The sequence below is a fragment of the Balaenoptera musculus genome, chromosome 1, assembly GCF_009873245.2.
Source record: "Balaenoptera musculus isolate JJ_BM4_2016_0621 chromosome 1, mBalMus1.pri.v3, whole genome shotgun sequence".
NCBI classification, from domain to species: Eukaryota; Metazoa; Chordata; class Mammalia; order Artiodactyla; family Balaenopteridae; genus Balaenoptera; species Balaenoptera musculus.
The window spans coordinates 152,809,755-152,836,942 of record NC_045785.1 but is presented as its reverse complement, the minus strand read 5'-3'; the positions used below and the strand labels follow the sequence as shown (position 1 = coordinate 152,836,942).

Here is a 27,188-nt window from a genome sequence, read left to right as displayed (position 1 = left end):
TGTGACTAGCACTACCGAGGCGTGGTCACAGAGTAAGCTCCTCCTCGCGTTGCCGAACCCCAAAGTAGAACTGATGGGCGGGATTAAGATAGAACCAACAGCCAAACACATACTTCTGAGAGAAGGCACGACCAATTGGACCGGGGTAGTGAGGAGGGGCGTTGCGGAGAATTTTAGCCAGTAAAGAGTAGAGAACGGCGGGGACTGTAGAACGTCTTCCAATGAGAAGTGCGAAGGGCGTGCCTTGCCTCTTTCACTGGGGCGGGAGTAGGGTTCGCCCAAACCTCCCGGAGCCGACCAATGAGATCGGAGGAGGGGCCAAGCTCAGCCAACCAGCAAGCCGAATTTATCTAGGCACCGTTACTGGGGCGGGGCGTAGAGCTCCTGGCCACTAAGATCTCGTCAGGGGCAGGCTCCCGAGCCTTCCAATGCGGGACGTGGGCGAACTCTAGTTCTCCCAATCGGTGCGCAGCGCTGGCAATTCAAACTGACAGCCGGTTGGAAAGGCAGAGAGGGGAAGAGGGAGCAAAAAGCGACGTGTTCAGTGGCAGAGACACCAACGCCGACGGAGCCCCCAAAGCGACCTCTGCCCCGCCCCACCAACACCACCGCGAGCTCTGGAGCGGCCGCTCGGGAAAGACTTGAGGGGACGTTGGGGGGCACGAAGGAAAGCTGAGGGGAGGGAGTCGCTAGAGGAACGACGCGAGAGCCCGCACGCTGAGGGCTGGGGACTGCCAGGAGAGAAGTGAAGCGGGCGGCCCGCGAAAGAGCAGAGCGGAGGAGGGTCGCGGGAGGATTAAGGAGCACCCGGGATTGCCCGGTGGGAAAAGCTGAGTGGATTTCTGAATCCTGGGGAGAGGAGAAAGATTTCCAAAGAGGACGCGTGGGTAGGGACGCTCAGCCAGCGAGCCGAGAGAGAAATTGGAGCGCTCCGAGGGAGGGGCTTAAGGGGGAAGCTTTAGATAAAAGAGCCTGTACGGGAGAAGCTAAGGGAATTGCAAAAGGAGCAGGAGCTAAAGAGTAGAGGATCCTTCAGACTGGAGAAAGGGAAAACTAGAGAAGTTCCCGAGGCACCTTGCAGCCTGCCTCCTCCCCACTTCAAACTCCTCTCCCTTCCCCGAAAGTTAAAGAGAAAGCCAAGGCTGCTGCTTCTCCCCTGTTTCTACTCAATAAATACTACTTTTACCCTCCCACGGGAAAACACAAAAGAACTCATTTCCTTCTCAATTTTCGGGCTTAGAAAAGATCGAGGCATCGCAATTTGATTTTTAGCTTGGGAGAATCAAACTAGGGAGGGTATTGCTCTATTTTCAAAGTCCCGCACCTCATCCTTCCCCGGACGCCATGTCTACGAGCAGCTGTAGTTTCAATGACCGGCGCGTGTCCATCCTGTGTTGCAAATTCTGTAAACAAGTGCTCAGCTCTAGGGGAATGAAGGCTGTTTTGCTGGCTGACACTGAAATAGACCTTTTCTCTACAGACATCCCTCCTACCAAGTAAGTCATGCTAGTGGCGGGCAACGGTAGCCTTTAACTAGATGGGAAAAGTGTATGGTTTGAACCTCTGGGAGTCAACAAGGAGGTTATCATTTTGGTGTTCCAGACACTTCCAACAGTCTGATGATCCCCCTGGAGTTTAACTAAGGGGGCAGACTGTCTGGACAAAGTCTGTGGTTTAGCCAGAGTGGTCAGTCCTGATGTAATGCTTCTAGTTCAATTATAGTCATGTGGTCCTTTCAGTTGAATCCCTGGCTACTGTGCCCTGCCCAACCATCCTCTCACTGGATCAATTCCATGACTGAGACGGTAGGTGATTCAAGCAAGATTTTCTGTACTGTTGGAGAAGAGAGGTCATTTAAGTTTTTGATTTTTTGTTACTAAAGTTTTACTCCAAAAAAACGTTCCCTAGCTTTCTACCATTTTTTGCAATTGGCATGCTGATTCAGATCCATTGTCCACCTAATTCAGTATTCTTTTCTTATAATCTCCCTCTCTCTCTCTTTCTGAATGAGAGAGACATATAGATTTTTATGGGATGAAACAGGACTTATCCCTCAAATAGCACATTTCAATTCAGGCTAGCCAAATTTCAAGTACTCAATAACCATGTTTTGGATAGCACAGGTCTTTGGGTTTTCATTTTTGGTCAGTGGAACGCTATTGAAGGAGTTTTAACAAGGGGGCACCCATAAAGCTTATTTTAGATATTACGCATTGGTTTGCATACTCAAATCCTTTTAAATTCTGTTTTCAGTCACTACCCACTTTTAGGTGTAGAGTCCTTAAGAATTTGCTTCCTATTTGGAAAAATAGCCATTTTATTTGACTCAAATATACCTTTTTCTAGCTCTAAAAGGTACTTTCTCTTTCTATAGTCAACATATATGTGCCTTTACATGATTTTCAAGATTTTGCTGTTCATTGAAACTTTATCATTAAAGTGAAAGAGAAATTATCCAAAATGCACATGGACAGCTGTTCTTTGGACACAGAGCCAGAGAAGGCACACTAATGATCAGAATACTTTAAAATGAATTTCATGATAATGATAGAAACTTTTTAAAAAATTAAATATACTCAGAGCTGTGGACTCTTCCTCCCTTGAAATCTTATCTTCATTGGGTTAAGTGTAGTCATGCCTAATGGCAAAGCCAAAGGCCCTCATTTATTGCAAAGATAAACGGGTTATTATAAGTACCTCTGTGCGTGTGTATGTGTTGCAAAAAGAAAAAGCACTAGACAATAAATCTAGAACCTACTACTGCAAAGTTTCTGTGATTTATTGTCTAGTGCCTTTTCTTTTTAGTAGCACATACAGAAACAACAATTTTAAATATTAACCCATTCGTCTTTACAATAGCTATGGTAAGTATAAAATAGTCATAAGGAGAGCTCAGATATGTGAATTGTTAAAGGTTAGACCAGAGTCTGGAGTACAATCAGGTCTTTCCTCTTGTCTTCTCTTCCATGTAGGGGTTATAATAGTGATGGATTAATGTGCTAAGATGTATACAAATCAATGAACACATAAGATTTTTTGAATAGAAGGTTTGTCATATTTATAGTGAGCTCACAAATATTAACTTACCCTTGCAAAATACACTATCGTTTTCTTACAGTTTCTCTTAGAGTCTCTTGCAGCTCTTTGAGCCTACAAAATTCATGCTAAATTACAATCAAAAGTACATTTTGTGGCAAGGGTATGAAAAAATGGAACCCTGTGCACTGTTGTGGGAATGTAAAATGGTACCGCTACTATGGAAAATAGCGTGGCGATTCCTCAAAAAAATTGAAAATAGAATTACCATATGATCCAGCAATACCACTTTTGGGTATATATCCAAAAGAATTTAATGCAAGATCTAGAAGAAATATTTGCACACCCATGTTCTTAGCAGCATTATTCACAATAATCAAGAGGTAGAAGCAGCCCAAATGTCTCTCAACAAATGAATGAATAAACAAAATGTGGTACATGCATGTAATGAAATATTATCCAGCCTTAAAAGGGAATGATATCCTGCCTGTCACATGCTATAACATGGATGGACCTTGAGGACATTATGCTAAGTGAAATAAGCCAGTCACAAAAAGACAAATACTGTATTATTCCACTTATCTGTGGTATCTAAAGTAGTCAGATTCATAGAAACAGAAAGTAGTGGTGGTTGCCAGGGGCTGGGGGAAGAGGGAAATGGGGAGTTGTTATTTAATGGGTATAGACTTTCAGTTTTGCAAGATGAAAAAGGCTGTAGATTTGTTGCACAAAAAATATGAATACACTTAACACTTATGAACTGTCCACTTAAAAGTGGTTAAATTAGTAAATTTTATGTTATGTGTTTTGCACAACATTTTTTTAACAGTACATTTGACTATCTCTACACTTTTCCCTCTCCAGTGCAGTGGACTTCATTGGAAGATGCTATTTCACTGAAATTTGCAAATGTAAACTGAAGGACATCGCATGTCTAAAATGGTAATGTGTGGCAATATTCCAAATAGCCCTGGGTTTGGGAGATGGATGTTGACACCGAAGCACAGAGAAAGGTTCAGTGGGCTGCATCGAGCACTGGTTGTCACCCATGCAAGGAACCATTGAAAACCATTTGTTACTTAGAACTGTTTTTCAAAAGGGTCTTATGACACTTTACCTTTGTATGTGATTTTACAATTTTTCAAAGTGCATTAGCAAATATCTGCTTTAACTTTCAGAAAATGGCAATGTAGTTTAGAGGGAAAAAAAAAAAAAACGCTTGGATTTACAGTCATAAAAATCAGGCTTGAGCCCTGGCCCTACCCTTATTCTCTTGTTATCTTGACTAAACTTCTTAAATCTCTAAACCTCTGAACCTCTGTTTCCTTATTTAATTTATATCTTAAGAAGACAGGTATCTTCTTAAGATAGATAGGTATCTTCTTAAGATAGAAATTAAGGGCTTCCCTGGTGGCGCAGTGGTTGAGAATCTGCCTGCCAATGCAGGGGACACGGGTTCGAGCCCTGGTCTGGGAAGATCCCACGTGCCGCGGAGCAGCTGGGCCCGTGAGCCACAATTGCTGAGCCTGCGCGTCTGGAGCCTGTGCTCCGCAACGGGAGAGGCCGTGATAGTGAGAGGCCCGCGCACTGCGATGAAGAGTGGCCCCCACTTGCCGCAACTAGAGAAAGCCCTCGCACAGTAAACGAAAACCGAACACAGCCATAAATAAATAAATAAATAATTCCCATTTAAAAAAAAAAAAAAATTGTTTAAAAAAAAAAAAAAGATAGAAATTAAAATATCTTTTGTGTTTACGTTACAGAGTTGTTGTAAAGATCAAGTGAATTATGAATGTTAAAAGGCTTAGTAAACTATAAAGTACAACTCAGAGGTCCTACCATGTGCGAGTCACTGTTATAGAGGCTGGAAATCTGGCAATAAAGAAGGCAAAGTCATAGGCCTTTGGACATTATATTCCAGTAGGAAGACAATCGATCAGTAAGATATTTAAATAAATAAGATCTTAAATAGGGTGGGAAGTACTCCAAAGGAAATAATAATAATAAATGACAGAGAATAATAGAGCTTGAGAGAGTGATAAGAGCTATTTTAGATAGCATGGTCAGGGAAGCCTCCTCATGAGAAGGTAACACTGGAGTTGAATCCTAAAAGATGAGATAGGGAGGAGCCAGAGGAAGAATGTTCTAGGCAGAGGGAACAGCCAGGGCAGAGAACCCAAGGCAAAGAAGAACATGTTCAAGGAATAGAAAAGACAATGGCCAGTGTGGCTGAGAGATTGTGAACATCAGGTGAGAGTAGTATGGGTAGATTAACGATGCAGTCAGAACCCAGACAATCTAGAGCAGCGCCATCCAATAGATGTGTGCAAGCCACATATGTAATTTAAAAATTGCGAGTAACTACATTTTACAAAGTGAAAAGAAACAGGTGAAATTAATTTTAATTGTATATTTTACTTAATCTAATAGATTCAAAAAATTGTCATTTCAACATATAACCAACAAAAAATTATTAATGAAATATTTTACATTCTTATTTTTTATTCTTAGTCTTTGAAACCTAGTGTATTTTTATACTTTCAGCACATTTCAATTCACGCTAGCCAAATTTCAAGTACTCAATAGCCATGTTTTGGGTAGCACAGATCTAAACCTTGGTAGGAAGGGTCTTTGGGTTTTCAATTTTGGCCAGTGGACAGCTATTGAAGGAGTTTTAACAAGGGAGCAGAATCATCTGAAGTGTCCCTAGTAGAAAGCTCCATGAGAACAAGGACTTTACTCCTAGCACCTAGAACAGTACCTGACACATAACAGATGCTCTGTAAACATTAGCTGAATGAGTGAATGAATGGATGAATACAGGTGGTAATTAAAGCCGTAGAATTTATTCTTGCAATATAGCCTTATAAATAACTGTCAGTCCTAATCCAAGAACATCTTTTGTTTTCATTTGTTTGCCTTTCAAGCCGATTATGATTAGAAGACATGTTTTAGGTGGGCTGGTACCTTTTATAGTATTTTTTGTAGGGCCTCACAAAAATGACTGACTCACATCTCACAGGGGAGGAACAAGCTATAATAGGAATTTTTACAACTCAAGGTGTAAGCAGTTCATGTGGTCATTAAAAACAAAAACAAAAAAACTTCTAGCTAAAATGTTCCCTGTATATTCATTCTATTTAATAGTGACCAGATAGGAAAAAAACCTATGGAAGAGCAAGTTATTTCTAATCAGAAGGATAACCCTGGAGACAGTAAAAACTTTTGCATCTTTCTCTAGAAGCTATGGATTTGCTTCATTTCTGAATTCCTTCAAAAACACTGAGACTAAAATTAGATCAGCCAGCTTGTGTTCAGTTTTCATGGGCTCATGCTGTCTTCCTACTCCTCCATCTGTTGAAACAGTTTTTAGGTGCTGGCATGGACCTGCAACATATAAGAACCCAACTTGCCACAGTCCTGGGGAGAGCAAAAACCTTTTATCCACAGGTCTGAGTTTATTTAATGTATTTTGTCTATACAGCCCATCAATTTTGGACAAATCACAACCTTATGTCATTTAGAAACTAGCTTCTGAAGGGGGAATGCATAAACAATACTAGCAAAGAAACAGAATATGTTACTCTTATTTCACTTAAAGACTGTTTTCCCACTTGGCAGTAGAACTGTAACCATTATCAGAGTAACTCCCATCCCAAAGATCCCAGCAATGGAGGGTGTTAGGAGAAAATGAGATCTTTATATGGTCTGTCTGTTTACATTAGCACATAAAAATGCTTACATGGTCAGATATTACCTTGTATCTAATAATATTTACTTTCTCTTTTTAGTGGGAACATTGTAGGTTATCATGTGATTGTTCCATGTTGTTCCTGCCTTCTTTCCTGCAACAATGGACACTTTTGGATGTTTCACAGCCAGGCCGTTTATGGTATTAACAGACTAGACTCTACTGGTAAGAAACAACAGACTCAGACATTCCTCTAACTTTTGTCTACCAAGACTTGAGTGAACCTCTCCATAGATCATTTCAGGATCCCCTCTGAGACTTTCTCACCTGGGTTGGATCCACTAGAGTGAAACTTCAATCCTTTTATCCCAAACATTTACTTACAGAAACTACTAGCCAAAATTCATTGCGTTTCTATTTCCATCATCATATTTAGGAGCCTCAAACTTGGCTGGATTTCTTGGCCTTTTAAAATTAATACTTTAATTGCTCTAAATTTCTGCCTTGATATATAATATGGCTCCAGAGAATTTTGGAAGAATTTAGATTTGATAGTCAATTGTGTGTATGGGTCTGTGTGTGTGTGTGTGTGTGTGTGTGTGTCTAAGAAAAGGGAGGAGGGGAGGCTAGGGTCATGGGGAGCTGGGAGGAAGGAAAACTAGGTAACCTCTGTATTTGGTAATGTTGTTTCAGGATAAAAATAGCCATTTTGACATCTATATTGATAAATTATGATGAAATTTCAGACAAGGGAAATATTTAATACCAATATGTTTTACTGATTATTTAGTAGAAAAATACACAACCTATTCTTAAAAGATATTTACATAATATATTTTATATTGTCTGGAGCCTTTCAGTTTTGTTATAGGATACATGTTCTCAATGTCTAATATCTGCTTACACAGAATACGAAGTTGACTTTAATACGAAGTTGACTTTTAGTGGGACTTTTTTAGGGAACTAAAGTTTACAGAACTTTAGTATACAGAACAAGTTTAAAGAACTTGACAATCCAAGTTGGCACTAACATTCTCAGGTTTTTAAATGTATGTCTTAGTCTTCTTCAGAACTTAAAATATACTTCTTTTTTTGAAGTATGATTTGCCTTCACAGACTAAGAGATCATGAGTTGTAAGCTAGGTTGTCAGTGTCTTTAAACTCTCCAATTATGCTTGGGTTTTTATAGACTCTAACTTTTTTTTTTAATCACCTGGCGTTCAGTTGTGGCTTTCAACCCATCATTTGGAGGCCTTAATTTAAGACTCTAGTATGTTAAGAAGGCCATTTTTGAGCAAGGACTTATCTGAACCCCCCTAAGTGAGATATAGCTTCCTAATTTAGGCCTCCGGTTTTATATTTGTGTTGCTCATGGGACACATTAAAGGAAGTTTCTGCTTTGATACTATTTTTCCTGCTTCATAGAATTCAAAACACAGGGTGGAGGTTTTTCAATTTTGATTTACTTTTTAATATTGGTCAATTTTTCAAAGATAAAAGCCCAGCATTCTTCCATTTGCACTGAATCTAATCCATGAGAAACAGATGTATCGCAGGATTTCCTTCCTCCCTTCTTAACAGAGAAAGGAAGGTGCTGCTTCTGTCAGATCCCGTCTCTTAGTTTATTTTTTCTCCTTTGAACCAATTGTGCCGAGCCACTCATGTCTCCGAGTATCGACTCCAAGAATATCAAACTTCTCCTTTGTAACCCTAATATTATGATTTGAAGGAAGATTTTTCTAGATGCTTCGTATAAAACAGGATTTCTCATGGCATTGGAACTGTACTTGAATCACCTGAATCAGCAACATCGAAGGAATACGTACACAAGCTTTATAAAATTCTAGAATGTTTAGACTGAAAGGGCCCCAGGAAGTCTATGTTCTAGGTTAGCCTTCACGTGTAGACCTGATTTCCTGAGACTCTCCTGTGGAGGCTTGGGAAACCTCAGTTCAGATTCCATGGGACTGGCAAATGCCCTCAAAGGAAAGTTGTCTTCAGCTCTCCATTCACCTTTATGGGTTCTAATTCTCCCTTAGATTTCTGCCTAGTGATTCCTTACTATCCTGTCATCTCTTCAAAAGCAGAACATCATCCATTCTCCGGGGAAAAGAAGTGTTTTTTATTGAAAACAATTCAAACATACAAAAAAATTACAGAAAATAATATGATAGACATCAATATGCATCAAATAGATGCTAATTTCTTGCCTGATTAAACCCCAGTATCTCACCCAAGAGAGACAGTTCATTGTTTCTGCTATGTTAATAATGCAACAGTGTGTATCCTTATACATGTCTCCTTGGGCACCTGTGCAAAATAGGCAGTTAGAGGAAAGGATGATTGATGGGCCATATTTAAGATATATATATTTTTTTGTTTTTAATTCACACAATGGAATGCCCAACAGAAATAAGAGATGAGCTAAATCTACACATATGGACAGGCAAATCTCAAAAACATAATGTTGAATGAAAAAAGCAAATTAGAAGAGATACATATAATAGCATACTATAAAAAATTTATATACACAAAACAATAATATATATTGCCTGTGGTTATATACATTTGTAGTAAAAGTAGTAAAAACATCCATGGTGTACTGTTAGTGGTGGAAACTGGATTCAAACCAAATCTCCAAACCCTGGCTCATTCTATTCCACCATGTGACCACTATCTTAGTATGTGTGGAGTGGATACCCAGAGTTGCTGAGTCTTCCCTGTGCCCACACTGACAACTGGACAGCTTGAGATTTGCTTTCTTATTGGCTCTCCAAGAGGTCAATTAATAATGGTATTTTTTTTCAATTTAGTGCTTTCAAGTTATAGTACGTGCCCATAATAAACCATCTCATTATCCTCTACCATATATGTGGTCTTGTATCGTATACCAGTGCTGGATTCTTTAATATGATATTTGACTGTTCTTTCATAATGAGGCTTTAGACTGTCATTTTGCTTATTGTACTGACAGCTACAACCTGGTCCTAAAGTTTATAGTTTTACCTTGACAGCCTCTAGCCTAAAACCCATGTATATCAAGGATTACTGTTCATATTATAACTGGCTCCAAAACCCTGCTTTTTTTAACCAGAAGAAAGGCACCAGTGACTTCCATACTTGTTGAGGAGATGAGGAGACTTATTCAGGCCTTTCCCATGCACCCTCCAAGAGAAATGTAATCTAAAAAGATGTTGTGAGATCTCCATTCTTAAAAATCATTAAAATAGATTTGAAAATTCTCAGTGTAGAGTGATTATGGCATAATGTAGCTGGAGGCAAGGTTTGAGGAAATGGACTCCTGAGATCTTTTTGAATTCCAAGATTCTAGAGTTCAAGCCCTTAATTAAAAGTGTTTAAAGAATGATTATATTCTAGATGTTGGATAATTTTAATATCTAGGTATCGATCATGTTATTTGTGGTTCATTCTTTAATAGCTTTTCTCTTAACTGCTAACACTGTGATTTAATATAAGAATGTTAACATATAAGGTTTTATATATCGTGTTCTGAGTTGTAACAGTAGTCAGCACCAAATAATTTTATGAGCTTTTCTTTTCAGGTGTAAACTTCCTACTTTGGGGCAACTTGCCAGAGGTAGAAGAGAGTACAGATGAAGACATGTCAGATATCTCAGCAGAGGAGTGTATTAGATGAATAGAATTATAATAGATATAATATTTAAACTTTTTCCTATGTAAAAAATATATTAATGGACCAATTCAAAAATTGTTAGTAAGGATTTGCCAGTGATTTATTTTTTTGGAAAACAAAAATGGGGCATTTGTTGATTTATTTATTTTCTGTCTCAAATTAATTACCTGAGTTTACTGAACCAATGTAGTCCTTTTCTTCTACTTCTGCTTCTACTTCTACCCTTCCTCTCTCCATCCCTCTTGCCAGTATAGGTGTACTCTTAAATTCAGATAGATAGTAGAAGAATCTTTCATGTGTCACTCAACTATCTCCCAATCTGGGGACGGTTTTCTTACAACTAGATGCCAGATGCTATTAATTTTACATTCGAATAAGGGGCATTAGTATCCACACATATATCACCATGCTTATATCCATGCATAAATCTATGCATATAACCATGCATATAAGCATGTATATATGTGTGAAGCACAGCTGGGAATTAAAGCTTAACAGGGACTTTTTAAAAATAGGCTGTTAGGTTTCCATGGGTACTGGTTATCATATGTTATATTGGTGATAACTATGTTAATATGGAACACGACTTTGTGAATGTATGGGGAAATCCTCTTGATTCCTCAGCATGATTTTAGATAAATGAATTTGCCAGGAAATTATCAATATATACTGTTTACTAATATTATTTATTTACATTCTTCTAAAGTCATATGGATATTGTATTATGAAAGCCAGATAACCTCCATCTTTAAGTTTTCCCATTCTCCAGGGCTTTCTCTGTGAATAGCAAATTTTAGATGAGTAGTCTCAGTCCTAACCCTTAAATAGAAAAAAATTAAAGAAGTGGTTTGCTTAAGCCATTGTACATTATAAAGAAGGTTTTTTAAATTTTGTTTTGCTTTGTTTTGTTTTGTTTATCTGCATTCAGAGCCACACAGGAATAAGAAACTGGGATAGTGTTGGATTCTTGTTTTATGAAAAGCTAAAAATCAATGTATCACCTTAACTAATATTTTAACCAAAGGCATTTTGTCAATAGTAATACCAAAACAGAGCAAGTTACAGTTTTGTAAATAAAGTTTTGTTCTAAAAATGATCAGCCTTCCTTTAATTTTTAATTTTAGCCACTTTTCTTACCTAAAAATATAGAGAAAAATATTTCTTATTGTACCTACTTTTCTTACCTAGAAACATAAAAGTATAGAATATAAGAGGTAACATTTATTGCATGCTTACCATGTACCAGTAAGTGCTTTACACATTTAATTCACTTACTCCACACAAGGAACCCATGAGAGGTAGGTATCATTATTATTTCTTTTTTGCTGATAAGACAGGTGAGGCATAAAGAGGTTAAGAAGCTTGTCTAAAGTCACATAACCAGTCAGAGGCGTGGCCTGATTCAAACTCAGACAGACAGACTGACTCCAGAGCTCCTGTTCTTAATCATTATGCTGTACCCCCTGAGCACCTTCAGACATGAATCAGCTATGATTTTATTTAGCTGGGACACATGCTGGGTAACAACTACCTTGTTACGTGGTCTAGGTGAGGGCCTCAGTGACTGATTTTAAGGTTAAACAAACTCACTGGATCTTACGGTAAAACTGACCTGTGGGCACTGACAGGATCATTTGCTGCATAAAGATGGAAGATAAAAGATGCTTCAGGAAATACTGTTACTAGTACTGGAAAACTTTTCCAAAAGTCTTTCACCCTGACTATCAGCACTGACAGAAGGTACCCAAAAGAACCAAAGGGATGAGTGTGGAACAATTTGGTTTGGATTTGGGTTTTTTTTTTCTTTAAACTCTCTTAAAGACTCTGGAACAAGGTGGCATAATGGATAAGATAAAAAATAAATTGATACTACATTATATACTTCTTCAGTTAACTTGTTCAGTTAAAGAAGAAGAGTTTAATGCTAGAGTAGACAATGTGGCAAGTTTGGAATTCAACACAGTTCATCTGGTTTCCGTTCTGCTCAGGCCTTCAAACGCTATGTTTGACGGAGGAGCTCTTTGAAGAGCAAAGCGAGACAGGGGTTCACTGATTGAAGCAAACCCCAAATGTGATCCCACCCCAGCTGGAGAGTATTTCAAATGACTCAGCTACCTTTTGGCTAACCAGGTTATGGGAAGGCCAGTTCTAAGCCAAAAATGGATTAATAATGTTTTATCTAGAGAAATACATTCATGACGCTGTTTTTTAAATAAAAGTAAATTACACGCTCTCTGGTAAGAGCAAAGGCAAAATCTCATATGTGGATTTAGCATACACTTTCTAGTCCTAACATAATTCCCAGGCCTAGAAAATCTATTTATGCTTTGGTCTCCTAATATTTGACTCAATTCAACAAAACTATATTATGCTCCTATGGTGTGCCAAGAATTGCACAATGACAGGCTCACGATTGCCCATATAGAGTATTCAGTAAGTTTGGGAGAGGATAGAACCCTATGAGTCTACTTAATGAGTGGGATGCTTCCAGTTCAATGACTCGATAGACAAAAGAACAATCATTCTGAGTAGTAGGAGAGAACAGAAGTTAAGAAAGCTACAGAGAAGAAATCATACTTGAGACAGGCTTTGAAGTCCGTTAGGGGCTTGCCAGCTGGGATGAGAGTTCTGAGCAGAGAGAATAGTGTAAACAAGTGGACTGGAGTTTAAAAGTATCTGGTTTGTTTGGTAAATTATTAGTGGTCCCCTATACCTTCCACGATATGTAATAAGAATTAATTAGAAGATGAAGGTGCTAAGGAAAGTTGGGATCACGTTATGAAGACTATTCTATGCCATCGTAAGTTTAGACTTGATCCAGTAGCAATGTAGAGTTATTGAGGTTTTTAATCAGGGGAATAAAATGATCAGATTTAGGGTGATAGTGCTGATGGTAAAAAGTAATTTAGTGTTCCTAGTTTCCTTTCTTTGATGCACTCAACAACTTGACCATGGAAATTATATTTGTTGCCTTTACCCTAAGAACATATATAAGTTTTTAAGTTCCCTGAATTTCTTGTCTTTCTTGAAACATCTGGTCTGCAGTGGGGCACTGCCTTTCCTCCCCTCTTCCATCTTGTCATTCCTGAAGTTCAAGGAAGGGGCGGTGAGTCATCAGCTCACCCACTATGGCTTTTTTTGCTCTTTTATCTTTTTCCTCAAGTCAGTTTCTCAGCCTCAGACTCAGGCTCTGGTGAGGCATCTTGGGTGGGGCATAATCTTAAAGCCATAATATTCTGAGTAATCCCTGGCTCTGAAAACCAGCTCTTTAAATACTGCTAATCTAGGAAGTTTACCCGGCAAAGAACTGCTCTTTTGACCTCTGAGTCACATGTGACTGATAAAGAATAACCTATTTTACTTTTCTTTGGTGAGGGGGAAGCCACCATAATACATAAATCATGATATATAAAATGACTAATAATTAGAACAAAAATGGGGAGTTGGAAAATGTAGGAGAGGATATGGATTAAATATGCTTGCTTCAGTGGTGAATTACCTGATGAAGGCTTTCTCTATTCTAACATTCATGCTTATAAGAGGAAATAGTTTCTTTTTCTGCCTTTTTTAAAAACTTTAAAAGCAGCCTAAGCCAGTTTCTTTCTTGCCTGGTATTGAGTGTATGCCAAATCTACCCTAAACTGCACAGATGGAAAAAATTAGTCTATGTCTGTGGTACCTCTGGGGTTGAATATTTTTAGTACTTAAATCTTTAGCTAAAGATTCTTTCTTCCAAGACTCTCATAGAATCATTTGATTGTCATCCAATGGATAAACTTACTGAGATAAAAATTAATAATACCATGTGTTGTATATCCCTATATATTTTATTGGGAGCGTTCATACACACTTTAATTTAATCCTCAGAATAACCTTGGGAGTTACATTTTACAAATCGAGAAAGAAAACCTTGGTATCAGCACCCAGAGAGTTAGAAGAATTTAAACTTAAATCTCGGTCTTCTCATCTTAGTTTAGGGGTTTTTTCCTACCTCCCTAACCTATCTTAAACCTGAGGTCTGTTTTTCCCTCACTAGCTATAAAACTTAGGACAAACTCTCTTTCACTTTTAGCCTCAAAACCTAGCTACTTTCATTAATTAATCCATTCAACAAATATTTGTTGAATGTCTACTGTGGGCAAAATAGAAGCTGAGGATCCAGAACAAAATCAGGCAAAGTCCCTGCTCTCATGTGGAGCTAACATTTTGTTGAGGAAGAAGAAGAAAGTGAACTAACATTTATTAAGGACTTACTTACTGTACTCCAGGCACTGTTCTAAGCGTTTTACACTTAACAACCCTTAAGAGGTAGATCCTATTGTTATCCTCACCATACAGTTCAGGAAACAAGGTACAGAGACATTAAAAAACTTACCCAATTATCACACAGCTAGTAAATGACAGCACTCTAAGATTTGGAAAAGCCAGAATTAATTAGCTTAATGACTATGTTTCCTTTTTATTTTTCAAAGTGGTTGTCTTCTATCCAAATAAAGTCAAGTTTTCCATCAGGGATCTTCCTGTACACATCTTTCCCTTGGTAGATTTTTTATTTAAATTAAGATGGTGACAACAGCATCTCCCTTTTCAGTAAGGGAGACTTGGTGTGCCTGTAAATGATAAAAATGCTAATCTTATAACTAGAGAGAAAGGAAAAAATAAATCTATGCAAAACTCTTAATTTCCAGCTTTGCTGCATTTCTATCTGGAAACAAAGTCTTTTTTACTAGTCCAGATTTTTATCTTACAAGCAACAAAATTTCACTAGAGAGTAAATACCTGTTCTTTAAACTTTTTGTATGTCTCAAATATTTCATAATAGAAAAGTGCATTAAATGACAACCTTTTGCGAACTGCTCTAGTCTCAGCCTTCCTTACAAGCTTGTATCTAAAACCTATTTCTATGGAATTTCAGAAGCTGTCTTGCCTCAAATGAGCACTACTGAATCTTCATAACAAGATTAAGTGTTTATTATGAGAGGAGTGAAAACAGGTATTAAATCCATAATCAAATTGTGCGTTTTGAGACTCGTAGAAGAGTGGGTTGACAAATATCTAAAGATTAATTGGATCTGCCAAATATGGGCACCATCGAAGCTTGCCCACCAGAATGCATCTCTACACCTCCATTCACACAACCCACTTCCTCTGGAAAGGGGCCCATGGTAAGAGTAGGCATATGGGAATGATTCACTTGGGGAAAGCTGTACCCAGAATATCAAAACAGTTTGCTTTTTGTCTCTTATCCTTGCCATAATTTTTATACCCAAAGGAACCACCTGCTATTATGGCTGTGACACCTGAAAAGTTTTCTGGAGATTGCTGGAGATTGCTCATGCGGGGGTGGATTTCCAGGCTGTTCAGTGGTATTTTTAAAAATGTTTTTTGGGGAAAAATATTCTCAGAGACTGGAACACTGTCTTATCAAAATTGCTCTGTAGCCTTGTTCATAAATACATTAAAACATTGAACTACAGATGGAATTCAGTAGAAGACATACTGAGCTAATTTCCTTTGCATGATGTTACCCAGAGAAATCAAGCTGTCAGTATCCTGAAGAACAAGCCCTCAAAGAGAGATGGTGGCCAAAGCCATGGGAAGCAGGAAAGACTAAAGAGCTCGCCCTTCAAAAACTTCTTTCCATCCTCCCAAATTCACCTTTTTAATGAAAATTTATTACACACGAAAAAACCCAGTGTGTTTGACTCAAGATGGTTGCACAGTGATAGTAAAGATGGCAAATACTAGATTGAAAAAAAATCTTGAATTATAAGTCTTTCTCGATACTCCAGGATATATTCAGGAAAAGGAATGACAGAAACAGGGGTTTAGGCATACAGAATGTCATACTCTAGGCTAACTAGAGACAATCATCTCTCAATCATGCCCCTCCTTTATCAAATTTTAGTTCAATCATTTAACAAATATTTAATGACCATCACTTATGTGCAGGCATTATACTAGGTGCTGTAACAGTGAACAAAACATTTTAAAAAATTCTTCCTTTTGTGCCTTTCAGCAGCACATAGGCTAAAAAGCTAAAAATTACATTTCCCAGACTCTTTTGCAGCTAGAAATTGAAACATAATTTACTTTTTGCCAGTCATATGCACTTGCACAAGTCTTTTTTTTCTTTTCTGTTTCTCTAAACTTGTTAGAGAGGTCTTTCTTAAAGATTGATTGATTGATTGAATTTTTATTTTTGGCTGTGTTGGGTCTTCGTTTCTGTGCAAGGGCTTTCTCTAGTTGCGGCAAGCGGGGGCCACTCTTCATCGCGGTGCGCGGGCCTCTCACTATCGCGGCCTCTCTTGTTGCGGAGCACAGGCTCCAGACGCGCAGGCTCAGTAGCTGTGGCTCACGGGCCCAGTTGCTCCGCAGCATGTGGGATCTTCCCAGACCAGGGCTCGAACCCGTGTCCCCTGCATTGGCAGGCAGATTCTCAACCACTGAGCCACCCAGGGAAGCCCTTAAAGATTTATTATTAAAAAATTTTTGTAAATCACACGAAGTAGTCTAGAATACCAAATGGATTCTGTGCTTAATTTCATACCTGTACTTGCACACGTCTTGAATTCAGAACTTACTTAAGTGGGGAAAAGGCACATTAATCATTCATTTTGCTAATGTAAAATGACTGTGGTAGATCTGCAGCCAGCAGATCTTGTAACAAGTCCCTGATGCCCAGATCATGGCTAAGGTGATGTGTTTCTGGAACTAGAAAGTGGTTGGTGGCTTCCTGACCCTTAGATTATGGCAGAAGTAGTAGTTCCCTTGGCAGGCCAGTTCTGCAGTATTATTCTGGGAGTCATTCCTAGAGGCCTAGCCTAAAGCATGCCCCTACAGCCCTTCAAAGGTTTTGCAAGCCCTAACTTCACTGACATTTCAGTTACCTTTGCTGTGTAATGAACACCCCCCAAACATAAGTTGGTTGGGTGCTTCTTCTGCTGATATCACCTGGGCTCACATATGCAGTGGTATTTAGCTGTCAGCTCTGCTAGGCTGGAAGGTCCTAGATGGCCTCCTTTACATGTCTGGGATCTTGGCAGGGAGGCCTAAAAGTCTCAGCCCTCTCTCTTCATGTGGACTCTCATCATTCAGTAATTTAGCCTAAGCTGCTTTATATGAAGGCTGCCTTCCAAGAGGGTGAAAATGGAAGCTGCAAAAGCCTCTTATGGTTAGGTCTGGGGGGTCACACAACATCAGTGCTGCCTCATTTTATTGGTCAAAGTTAATCAGAGGGCTAGCCCAGATTTAAGGGAAAAGAAATACAGACTCCATTTCTTTTTGGGAGTTGTGGCAAAGTCACATTGCAGAAAGGTATGTGGGATGGGAAGGATTTTTGTAGCATGAATCTACTACAACTTTATTAAATCCCTTTCTGCTTCAGATAACTAGAATGGCTTCTGTTATCTGCAACTGAACTCTGACTGATACAGAAAGCAAGCAGAGAGACCAAACAGCAGGCTGCTGTAGTAGCCCATGGAATAGAGGAAGATTTGGGACATATTTGAAAGAGCTCACAGGACTCTGATGGACTGGAAGTGAGTATGAGAGAAAGTGAGGAAGATATGAAGGACGGAATCAAGAATGACTCCAAGGTTTTGTGATCTCAATTACTGAGATGAGGAAGAACAAATTCAGAGAGAAAACTAGAGTTTGATTTTTAATATGACTATTAGATATCAATCAGGCAGTTAGATATAGGCTTCTGGTGTTTGGGGGAAGAGGTGTGGGCTGCAGATATAAATTTGAGAGCTATTTACCTATAAAAACATTTAAAGGCATGAGATTTGACGCTATGGAGGGAGTAAGTGTAGACAGAGAAGAGACTGAAACTTGGAACAGCAATGTTGAGACACAGGGAAGGTGAGTAGAATCCATTTTTAGTGTATATTGGGGTCTCTGGAGATACTCGTTAACCATGTAGATTCCGGAGCCCTACCGTCATCAATTCTGATGCAGAACACATAAGGAGGCCTGGCAATCTAAGTTGTTGACAAGCTCTTTAGGTCATCCTGAAGTGGGTAATTTGGGAGTACCCTTCAAAAAACACTGAAATTTTTTACCATCAATCTAAGAAAACATTTTATAGGTCCTTAAATTCAAGAATACTTCTTTTTCCCTCCCCACTTCCTCTTATGGATCCTACAGGAAAAACTTGTGAAATGCTGAGAGGGAAAGTTGGGCCTTCTCTTTTTTTCTAGTTGCCCTTTACAGGGTGGGTGAAAGTGAACTAAGAACTCCTGCCAGGAAAAGGAGAGGGGATATAGGTCTAAAAATAGTGTCTGCCCTTCAAGAGAAGTATGTTCTCCTTTAAATACCTAACTTGATGCCCAATGATAACACTTTATGAAGCGAAACCAAAAGCAAAGTCAATATTTATTTGTCTCCTAATTATAAGTAGCATACACTCCTTCCATATCTCGGGGAGAGAAGAGCAGTCATATTCTTCCCCATGTTTCATGGAAGGTTTAGAGAAGATTAAATGAAAAACAAATGCTTAGCAGCCTGCTGTAGTTTTACTCTCCTGTCTATCAAAATTAATGCTGATCAGGCCTCTGTAAGGGGAAAATGCCCATCACTGTTTATGCCATACCATTGATACAAGACTGAATTCTTACTGTGTTTCTCAAACATAAAAATGTGAATATATTTCCACTTGGACCTCATCTGGGACTGTAAATCAAATGTTGTTGGTGGTGAAATTAAACAGATATATTCTCCCTTTTGCAGTTCAGTGGTTGCAAGGGGGCCTGAAGCTGCAGGAGCCATGTGCTGGGATAATGATTGCATTGATTAAATGCCAATTACTCCTGGACACTTTTCAAAGGTTTCTGCTGCGGAGTCGAAACTGGGCTTTCTGTCTCATATTAGATCAGATCTCCATAATCCTAGGTGATAGCTGGTTTGGGATCTCTGGCAATTACTTGTGTCATGTACTTTAATCAAGAGCATGCTTACTATTATAACAAGTCTCCACACCCACCATGAAGCCAAACTCTGTTTCCCCAGCCCCAACCCCACTCCCATGAAACTGATATAGGCTTCTGGTGTTTGGGGGAAGTTCTGACTGATTGATAGATGATTAAGTCACTCTGGTGAATCATCCTCTGTGGGATGGGGGCAACCCTCCAGCCAGAGCTAGACCTTTACCGCAACCAAGTGCCTGTCTGGAGGGATGATGGATCCTATCAGTCCAGCCAGAGGTCAAGTTACCTGTCTCACTGTTCCACCGCGTATCAATCTTCTGGCTGGCATGTAACCAGCAATTAATTCTCCTATTTAGCACGTGCTTTCATTAGCAAATACTTAGAAAGGGTCTATGCTTGCATATTGTCCCCAAGGAAATTCTTTTCAACAAAGTCTTGGATCTAATCACCATCATAGGCTGATTTTGCCGCCATCTTTGAAATATCCAGCAGATTAGGAGAGACATAGAAGGACCAAAGGCTGAGCTAAGAGGGTGACAAAGTCACCAACTTGCTGTGTGACCTTAGGCATCTTATTTCAAAATAAGGGGATTGAGCAAGTTGTTTTCTGAGATTCCCTTCCAACTCTAGCATTCTATGGATTAATTTCATTTTTGCAGAGATTCTTATTCATTTGCCAGAGGAAATTGTGTTAGTTTGCTAGGGCTGCCATAACAAAGTACCACAAGTGGGTGGCTAAAACAACATACATTTATTATCTCACAGTTCTGGAGGCTAGAAGTCAGAAATCAAGATGCTGGGAGGGTTGGTTGCTTCTGAGGGCTCTGAGAGAAGGGTCTGTTCCCGGCCTCTCTCCTTGGCTTGTAGATGGCCATCTTTATCTTCACATGGTGTTCTTCCTTTACATATATCTATCTCCAAATTTCCCCTTTTTATAAGGACACCAGTCATATTGGATTAGGGCCCACCCTAATGGCCTCATTTTAATTTGATGACCTCTTTGCAGACCCTTTCTCCAAATAAGGTCACATTCTGAGATGCTGGGGATTAGGACTTCAACATATAAATACTTGGGGAACACAATTCAACCTATAACAGCAATTAAATATCAACTAGTATAAGGGATAAAGAATAATTATTTGATTGATTTTAAGGCTGATGACCGACAGGGGCACAATCAGCTAGCAAATAAATATAGATTGTTGAATTTATTTTGTATACGCTAATGGCTTAAACCCACACTGATACTAATCTTTATCTCCACATATTGATTTTGTGTAAGAATCGGCTCTGAATCCCTTTGTACCTGAAATTCTTAGCTTTGCTGTACTTTGTAATGTTTTCATCTGTTTTTATAATTGCATGTGAAACTTCCTGAAAAGGTCCTATGACTAACCAATTATTGCTCAAAGAAGCCTCCCGGGGGTTAACAAGTAGGCAGACCATTATTTAATTAAATGACCCTGTCAAGGTTTGATTGAGTTTGGCCATCAAAGGATATAATTATGAGTGGAATATGCTTTTCTGTGCTGATATGAGTCTCCTGATCATATAATGCTATTTATATATTAAGAACAGAGAAAAGGAATGCTTTAGATTCTGCTGACTCACAGTTACACATTTGGCTTTAATGGAAATAAATGAAAGAGCTCACTCAATCTGAACAAAGACAGATTGGGGTGGAACAGGGTATTGTCTTTAAAGAAAATGACTGAAGTCCAGTTTGATCAGCAAAAATATACCTTTCTCTTCTGGTTTCTTTTCAGAGTCTCTCCAGCATGGAAATCCACTAGGTGGAGCAAAGGACCAGGAATTAGCTGACCGGGAGCGCTCACAAGCAAATTTGCAGCTATTCCTTTTCCTTACAAAACTTAGACAAAGGCTGGGGGAAATTTGGGTTTCTGAAACTGCTTCAGATCAAATGTTCCTTGCTCATTAAAATGGGTAGTAGTCCAAAGAAGAAAGAAACTCAGCTTTGCTGAGCTGGACACGATTACTAAACACACTGGAGGCACACCCGACTTGGACTCTTTCCCCATGGCTTGGCTCACTTTACACATTTCCTTTCTGCTTTCATTGGTGGCAGATGGAATTTGGGGCAGACCTCTTACCCAGGCTCCTGTAGTCCAAAAATCCTATGCTTAGATCATGCATCTTTTTCCTGCCTGCGATAACCCTCCTGAAGTTCTGGTATCAACCTGGTTTCTATTTGAATATGTTCTCTTTGATTCCAGGCCCTTGGATTAACACTTCCTTCCTTAGATTCCAATCTTGTCTTTTTTTCTGCACTTACGGGTTGTTGGTTAGCTGAGCAGGGGCCAGGAACTTGACTGATATTTATTTGAGGACTTTTAAGGTGTAAAAGAGGACTATCCTCAGTCCCCCATCAGATTTTTGTCCATTTTGCAAAGCATACTCCATATGCCTTTGCATTCAAATTGCAGGGGTTAAATGTCTTGTGTCTCAATCCATATCTACCAGTGGAAGACATGGTTTTGTTTATATATTATAGTCATCATTCCAGAACCACACAAGTCCAAACACTTGCAGACGAAATGATGGAGGTAAATTCCAAATCCAAAATTATCCTGTTTTCCATGGCTATGATTCTGTGGCAGGATAATTTATTGAAATATGAATTTCTCTGTCTTCTTCCTATATTTTCTCTTCCACTTTGATCTAAGCAAGTTAGATAGGCCCTCAGTAGTTTCTCACCTTAGAGATTTTTTGCAGAATGATCTCACTGTCTTTAGATAAAACCTGAGTTCATTGAAGAGAGTATTCTCCATGCCTTTGAAGGCAGCAGGAAAAGGGAAGGAGAAAACCTCCCAAGGATATGAAGAAGCTTGAAATGTAGAAGTGGGAGTGGGTAAGACTACACGCTGTGGCTAGAGAGTCTTGAACTGGGTCAGTGGACATCTCCGCGGTGACCAGGGTTGGCTGAAAACTGTCAGGGTCTCTACCAGGCAAGACCCCCTGACCTTGCACAACCCTTGGAGAGGGGAGCCCCAATAATGACTAAGATTATATTTTCTTCCAATAAAGCTGGATGGGGACTCAGAATCCGTTTTAAGTTGACTCAAAGAAAGTATAAACGTCCTTGCACATCTGAGTTTGTTTTCTAAGTTTTGTGTTGGCTACACTATAATTAAGAGTTCGTCATGGAAGTCTGAGACTGCATAGGAGCAGTAGAACATGGTGGCTAAGACTCTGGTCTTAGAACAAAGGTGCCTGGGTTCAAATCTCAGCTCTGTCACTGATTAGGTGTGAATCCTATTCAGTCTTTCTTTACCACAATTTTCCCACTCTGAAATGGCGATAATAATAGTACCCACCTTACAAGGTCCTGGTTGAATTCAATCAAATAATACATGTAAAGTGTTTAGAAAATCAGTGCCTGACATACAGCAAAATTCAATGTGTGTAAGCTATTTCCCATAGATTTTTTTGTGTGTCACTATTGTGGGTGTTGAAATTTTAATTACTTTTTAAAATATACACACAAATGGTACAAAATCTAAATGTTAAAAAAAAGTATACAATGAAAAATAAGGGTATAAAAGAAAAACTGTTTTCTAATTTCCCTCTCCAGATGCCACCTGTGTCACTAGTTTCTGAATATTAAACAAATGGGATTACCTACATGTTTCTGTACCCTTTTCTCCCCTAGCAGTACATCATGAAGATTATTCTTTAATAGTATCCCATTATGTGGATATACTCTAGCTTACTAATTTATTTTACCCAGTCTTCTTCATAGACCTCTAAGTTTCTTTCTTCCTTTTTTTTTTTTCTCTCACAAATAATTCTGCAATAATTATCTTTATACTTACATCTTTGAGCACATGTCTGGAAGATCTGTGGGATAAATTCCTAGAAGTGAAATTACTGGATCTAAGTAATTACTACTCTAATCTTTGTGCACTACAAAATTTGATAGATATTGTCAAGTTGTCTTCTGTTCAGCAAATTATACTCCTAATACCTTTACATGAAAATACCAAGAGAGGAGGTTATTTAAAATTGTTGCCAATCTGCTAAGCATCCTCTTGTAATTTTTATTTGTTTTTATCTTAAGAGTGAAATTGAGCATTTTTTAAAATATTTCAAAAATCTCATTTTTTTCCATTTTGAGAAACAATCTATTATAAAATGGACTTTCAGAAGTGAAAATGATACATCCGCTGGTTTTATGAAGATCCTTCTAGTCTCATCACCAGGAAAAACAATATTTCTGCCGTCACAAGCTGCCTGACAGCTCCGTTATAGGATGTACTCTGATTTCTTTGTGGTTGTTCCTCAATTCCACTGCACCAGAGCTAACAGGAGAAGACTCTTGTTTTCTTTAGTGTATTTGGTAGTGGAAGGTGCCCAGGGGTCAAAAGATGGAAGTGATATGATCTTTCCTTAGATGCATTTCTTTTTTTTTTTATTTATTATTTTTGTCTGCATTGGGTCTTCGTTGCTGCGCGCGGGCTTTCTCTAGTTGCGGCAAGCGGGGGATACTCTTCGTTGGGGTGCGCGGGCTTCTCACTGTGGTGGCTTCTCTTGTTGCAGAGCACGGGCTCTAGAGTGCAGGCTCAGTAGTTGGGGCGCACGGGCTTAGTTGCTCCGCAGCATGTGAGATCTTCCCAGACCAGGGCTTGAACCCGTGTCCCCTGCATTGGCAGGCAGATTCTTAACCACTGCTCCACCAGGGAGGCCCCTTAGGATGCATTTCTAGAGGCTGTCACCTGCTCAGAGAATTGGAGGATCCAAGAGCAAAAGAACTTGAAGAAATCTTTTACATCCAAGATACCCCAGTGAAATCATTCAGAGATAAGAGAAGCAGAAAAATCAAATCTTACAAAATGTCTGAAAAATTTAAAAATTATTCTCTTGTGCTGTTACACTCTCTACAGTTTTCCTGTACAAGTAACAGGTAAAATGAGAATGGATCAATCAGATGTTAGCCATTTATCAAAAGAACCTCAGGAAAACCATAAGCTCTGTTGTCTTAGCTGTTATCTGGGAAGGAAGAGGCTCCCAGAGAACTGCACAGTCAGAGCTCACAAGAAACCAGGGAAGAAGGAAAAATACTATCCAAAGGAGCTGCTCTCTCTGACACGCGCTATTTCTTTTCCAGGAAGGAAACATTGCTAACTAGGAAGCCAAATCCAAATTTAGGATTTAATTAATCTTCCATTTGAAAAGTACAATCGAGATAATCAGTGTCTACTCTAAATCACCCTCTCTGCCACCCTAAGTATTAGCACACTTATGTGTGTAAATTACCCAGAAGGTGAATTGCTATTCCAACCATAAGATGGGCAGAACCAAACATTTCAGGGATCATCTAGTTCATCATTTAATAGATGCAGACATCTAAGATAAGAGTCATCAAGTGACTTTTCCATGGCTACTCTATGGAGAGTGGGTACCATTGCTAAAATGGGAATGCAAGCTCCCCACCATAGTTTAGTATAAGGCTCTTTCCATCGGTAAAACCAGCTCTGTGCCTATTCAAGGTTCCTATTTCAAATATGTATTTACAAACAAACCTGTTTTAGTCTCCTGAGGCTGCTATAACAAAATAACATGAATTAGGTGGTTGAATAACAGACATTTCTTTCTCACAGTTCTGGAGGCTTGAAGTCCAAGATCAAGGTGCTGGCAGATTTGGTTCCTGGTGAGGGCTCTCTTCCTGGCTTGTATATGGCCACCTTCTCACTGTGTCCTCACATGGCAGAGAGTGCTCTGGTGTCTCTCTTTTCATAATAGCACTGATCCCATCATGAAAGCCCCACTTTCATGACCTCATCTAACCCTAATTACATCCCAAAGGCTCTACCTCCAAATACCATTGCCTTGCGGGGCGGGGGGTGGGGTGGGGGGGGGAGGGTTAGGGCTTCAACATACGACTTGGGGGAGAGGAATGCGGTAGGAGGACACAATTCATATGTGTGCATGTATGTACTTTTTGTTGTTGTTTGCCTCTTCCCACCAGGAAGTAAGCTCCATGAGGGCAGGGACTTATTCTGTTTTATTGACTTTAGTATTCCCAACATAAAACAGTGTCACATATTGAGCCACAACTATATTCAATAAACATTTGTGGGGTAGTTTTCTTTTTAAATTTAATTTATTTATTTTTTGCCACACCGTGCAGCTTGTGGGATCTTAGTTCCCTGACCAGGGATTGAACCCGGGCCCTGGCAGTGAGAGCATGGAGTCTTAACCACTGGATTGCCAGGGAAGTCCCAATAAACATTTGTTGAATTAATGGATTTATTGATGCTTACTACGTGCCAAGCACTGTTCTAAGCATGTTACGTTAACGTACAGAATCCTTATATAGCCTTATAAAATAGATACTATTATTCCCTCAATTGATGTGTGAGGAAACAAGCCCCGAGAGGATAAATAGTTGCCCTGGTTTCACAGGAGGCAGAGCCAAGCTTTGAAACAAGGCAGCCTCCTTAGCCCATTTTCTCATCCATTACAGTATGAACAGAGTATAATTTTCCCCAAAGCTACTAGGATGCCTATGGAGTTAAAAACTTGCATGGATTTTAAGTACAATCTTGAGTAAAGTGTTGACATTTTATCCCAATATTCCGTAGTTTCTAGAAATGCTTCTGATTATCACACCTCAAATTCTCTAATATAAACACTATTGTTCTGGTGGGAGCAGAGTTTTCATTGCACCATTGGTATCCAGGGTTATATTATAGACATATATTACTGACTAGCCTTGTGTTTTAGGTAGCCAGGGACAGGGGTTCCCTCCTACTCAGATGCTTCCCAATACAATATTGTCATTGACTAATTTTCCATTCTCAGGGAGTTTCCATTGCTGTAAAAAGTGATAATAAGGTTGTCGATGGAAAGTGGACTTGGGGGGGTACTGGGGGGCAGTAGAGAAGACCTTCAGAGACTTAGAGCCATAGGAGCAACAGGAAAGCATGACACAGCTTGATTTTAAGAGAAAAAGTCTTCTTGCCAGTGAGGCTGGACATTCTAGGAAAATAACATAAATACCATGTTTATTATAGGCTAGGCACTTTCATATTTCGTGTTAAATCATTCTTACTCAACCTTGAGATGTGGATATGGAAAAGGAACCGACACCTCATAGCTAATAAGAGGAGGATCTGGGATTTGAAAGCAGGCCTGTGTGACTTCAGAGTTTTGCTATTTCTGCTGGCCTCTTCCAGGAAGAGCTTCATCCTTTAAAACAGTGAGATGGCCACCCCCGTCGTCCAGTCACTCTTTAAGGTGAGGAAGTATTTGCAGTCCTTAGGAACAGCAAGTGTGTTGCCGAAGCAGGAAGCATATTGTACCATTATCACATCAGCATCTAAACGAAAAGTAAAATCCACCAATGAACCAGAGTCATATTTCTAACCAACCTCCAATTCTTTTCTGTGGCAGCTGCAGAGTCTTTTTCTCTCCCCGTCTGCGTCTGTCTCGGTCTCTCTGCTCAGAATAGTTACTTGAGGTTTATTTTCACTTGAAATATATTAGTGATCGAAGTATACTTTCCCCTTTCTCTCTTTTTAAAACAGTTTTGAGATAATTTACATACCATAAAGTTCACCCATTTAAAGTGCACAATTCAGTAGTTTTTAGTATATCTCTAGAGCTATGCAACCATCACCAGAATCTAATTTTGGAACATTTTTGTCACCCCAAAAGAAACCTTGTACTCATTAACAGTCACTCCTCAATCACCACCTCCCCAGCCCTAGACAACCACTAATCTATTTTCTGTCTCTCGATTTGCCTATTCTGGACATTTCCTATAAATGGTATCATGCATTCGTGACTGTCTTCTTTCACTTAGCATGATGTTTTTGAGGTTCATCTGTGTTATAGCACATAGCAGTAATGCATT

The 27,188-nt window shown here is 39.2% G+C and overlaps 1 protein-coding gene across 4 annotated transcripts; it reads left to right on the top strand.

The window, feature by feature from the left end:
• Nucleotides 1–61: 61 nt before the first annotated feature.
• Nucleotides 62–22,577, top strand: FAM72A (family with sequence similarity 72 member A). Of its 4 annotated transcripts, XR_005019473.1 has the most exons (5): nt 62–1,496; nt 3,901–3,978; nt 6,828–6,952; nt 17,770–17,923; nt 21,079–21,147. XR_005019473.1 is itself a non-coding variant. In XM_036849058.1 (4 exons), exons 1-4 carry the CDS (start codon nt 1,345–1,347, stop codon nt 21,249–21,251), a joined length of 528 nt encoding a protein of 175 aa, XP_036704953.1. In that variant the 5' UTR covers nt 62–1,344; the 3' UTR covers nt 21,252–22,577. The 4 variants fall into 4 exon arrangements, 3 of the variants coding, with proteins under 3 accessions (XP_036704953.1, XP_036704972.1, XP_036704961.1); XM_036849058.1 differs by lacking the exon at nt 17,770–17,923 and having other exon boundaries at nt 21,079–22,577; XM_036849077.1 differs by lacking the exon at nt 21,079–21,147 and having other exon boundaries at nt 17,770–17,953.
• The last annotated feature ends 4,611 nt before the right edge of the window (nt 22,578–27,188 follow it).